General features: G+C 39.5%; 1 protein-coding gene across 1 annotated transcript; it reads right to left on the bottom strand.

Moving 5' to 3' along the window:
* Nucleotides 1-1380: 1380 nt before the first annotated feature.
* Nucleotides 1381-1920, bottom strand: ASCL3 (achaete-scute family bHLH transcription factor 3). Its single transcript, XM_009083577.1, has one exon. The coding sequence runs from the start codon at nucleotides 1918-1920 to the stop codon at nucleotides 1381-1383; it is 540 nt and encodes a 179-aa protein (XP_009081825.1).
* Between the last annotated feature and the right edge of the window lie 1088 nt (nucleotides 1921-3008).

Here is a 3008-nt window from a genome sequence, read left to right as displayed (position 1 = left end):
CGAGGTCAAATCACTTTACAACTTTCTCCTTTCACTAAGGGGGAAGGATGAATGAATTATACCCATTTCCTACAAAGTGCCTATCAAAAACATGCCAGAATATAATGCAGAAACATAACCGTTGATCTCTGCTGTGATCCCTAATCCTCATTTTCTCCTTAAAAGAGAGGCAAGGAATTAACATTTGTTGTTTGATATTTTGGTTGGTTGGGTTTGTGTTTGTTTGGGGTTTTTTTGGGGGGGTGGTATTTGGAATACTAACCTGCCTTTTGTAAGCATGTTTCAATTCACTGCTACAAAAACAACGTAACAGAGGGGATGACTGCACTTAGGGACAAGGATACAGCACTTAGGAAGTCTGTAACCATTGTTTTTTGTACATTCTGCTCCACCCAGACTAAATGTTCTCATGATGTCAGAACTGCTGTTTAATATCACTTATATGATTATTTTACATAGAGCTAATGTTAAGACCACTTTACCAGTTATAAGCTAAACTCTCTTCATCATCTTCACATCAAGTTATTCTACAACACTTAGCCAAAACCATCAGTAGTACAGTGAAACAGCCTGGGAGGCTGGGGAAGACCATTCCAGACCTCAACCATTATTGGGTCAAAGTCTTCAAAACTTTCTGTTGCAGGATTATTTTTTCCCCTAAGGCCAAGATCTTGCCAGTCCTCTTTACACTGTGTATTGTGTGAACAGTCCTCGTAATTTTTAAGGGCACTGACATCTAAAGAACAGAAATTAGGCTAAGTCAACAGTTTCCAATGTGATGAAAACACTAATTAATAAGAAAACAATGGAACAGCACTTGCTAAACATTATGCTCCTCCTATGTTCAGTAACTGTGCTTCAGAGAGCTGCCTCCCTACTCTATTTCCTCCCTTTTAAACTAAGTTATCTTTTCTGCTGGCATCTAACAACACTCCTTGGAACCTTTAAAAGGCCTTTAAGAGAAATATTGGCAATTAAACTGAATCTTTTAAAAAAACGCATGAGAGTAAACCAGTGACGTTACAGAAAATGAGAAGAATCTCAGTTCCATCAGTGGAAAGATTTTATTTTAAAGCATGCAGGCTGTGACAATACATAGTTGCTTCATACACACAGGTGTTACATTTTTAGCTTAGTGACAATTTTAGAAATGTTTTCTGATTTTCATGAATTAATTAACTTACTCCATTCAGATGAGATTTTCCCAGCTGGCTTTTTCCTACCTAAATGTAGTTACTATCTGAAAAATTAAAACTCTTGTGTGGGCTGATACTGCCATGTGCTATGATCTGCTCCTGAGATATGCCAGGAACATACACGACATTTATACCATGACTCCTATGTTCCCAGACAGGTACCTTTTGCTTGGTTTGGAAAACTTTAGATGGTCTTCAAAAACTGGTTTTGTTTGTTAATTGCTTTGGGTGCTTGGCTTGGCTCCACAACACTTTTTCCTGCCATCACAGAATCACTGTACAGAACAGACTGTAGGTACCTAATGTATTTTATTGCAGCACGGAGTGTCTCTACTTTGCTGAGCCGTTTCTCTAAGTATTCCTTCGGCAGGTGATGCCTCAGCTTAGCATAGCCTTCATTGACACACTTAACTCTCTGCCTCTCCCTCTCATTCCTCTTTCTGATGAAAGCTGGCCCATAGGAGTAGTCATTTCTGTGGAAACTGGCATGGGGCATTTGGTAAGGAAAGCTGCAGGGCTCACTGTAGAAGTTCTTTGCGAGGAGGTGCTCAGACATGAAAGGAAGGAATGAGAAATCTTCAGAGCAAGTGGCCTGGTTTGGGGTTTCTGGGTACACGTGAAAGGTGACCAGTGGGTCAGCACAGAAAGGCCTGGCCACCTGCACACGCTGAGTCTCAGCACAGATGAGGTTACAGTAGCTTTTGTCATCCATCAGGTTCTGCATTTAACCTGGAAATACAGAATTACATAATAGTTTAAACAACTCCTACTGAACAGTAGAAAAAACTCACCTGGACTTACCCACAATTCCTGGCCTTACTGGCATTTTCCAGAATAAACTTTCAATGCATTTGTGACATTTCAGAATGGTGTTGGAAGGTCATTAGAAAGAGCAATGTCCCATTTGAAAACACAAGAAAGTGCAAGTCAGTCACACTGATTAAATTAATTCACAACAGACTTTAAGAAAATAGAGCCACTAAAACTTCCTAAAGGACACTGCAAGCAGTCTCCTTTCACCTCAGCTTCAGAAATTAAGAAAAGCTATGTGCCCCACATAGGTCTAGCTTGCTCCAAATCCACCAAAACTTACATGTTTACAGACAGTAAGCAAAGCAGGCCAACATCTGATGCATTCTAGCTACCCCCTTCCCCTCCCTGAAAAATTTAAAACTGCAATTCCAGTAAAAGCATGGCAAAAAGTACTCAAAGACAAATTGTTTATTCTCTCTATTCAGCTGATGTCTCACTTACTATACTTCTCTTAATTAGATGGAAAACTTGTGCAGCAAATGGATCTCAATCTTCATTTCATGTGTGTCAGATATTACATCTACTCTACATAAAAAAGTTTACAAAAAGTTTAGAGAATTTAGAAAGAAGAGAGAATTTCTGCTAAATCTAACATTGCCTTGGGCCCTCACACTCCTTCTGCACTCACCTGCAGATTAAACACAGGCATGAAATACTAAATACAATCCTACCGGTACAGCATTATTAAATAATCAGTTTATTAAAGGAAAAAACATCTCCTAATAATACCAAGAAGGGTCTGCAGACAGTTGTTGGGGCACTGCTAGAAACCTGTAACTCAGACTGGCCTACTAAAACCTCAGTCTCTCTTCAGAGTGGCATTACAGCAGGCATAACTACCTAAATCACCCTTATGTATTTATTGCAAAGCTAATCTGGCAGTGGTTTAGAGGAAGCTACATTATAGTGCCTTCCCAAGATCACTACCCAAACAGCTACACATCAGCCTAAGTGCTGATACTGTAATCATTGCTACCTAATAGCTACTTAAAGTCCATT

The sequence above is a fragment of the Acanthisitta chloris genome, unplaced genomic scaffold, assembly GCF_000695815.1.
Source record: "Acanthisitta chloris isolate BGI_N310 unplaced genomic scaffold, ASM69581v1 scaffold19321, whole genome shotgun sequence".
Taxonomy (NCBI): Eukaryota; Metazoa; Chordata; class Aves; order Passeriformes; family Acanthisittidae; genus Acanthisitta; species Acanthisitta chloris.
Note: the sequence above shows the minus strand (reverse complement) of the source record. Positions and strands in the feature narration are given on the sequence as shown.

What these genes read in the sequence shown, in the direction of transcription:
- ASCL3 (XM_009083577.1), bottom strand. Translation starts at nt 1,920, where the DNA reads ATGCAGAACCTGATGGATGACAAAAGCTACTGTAACCTCATCTGTGCT.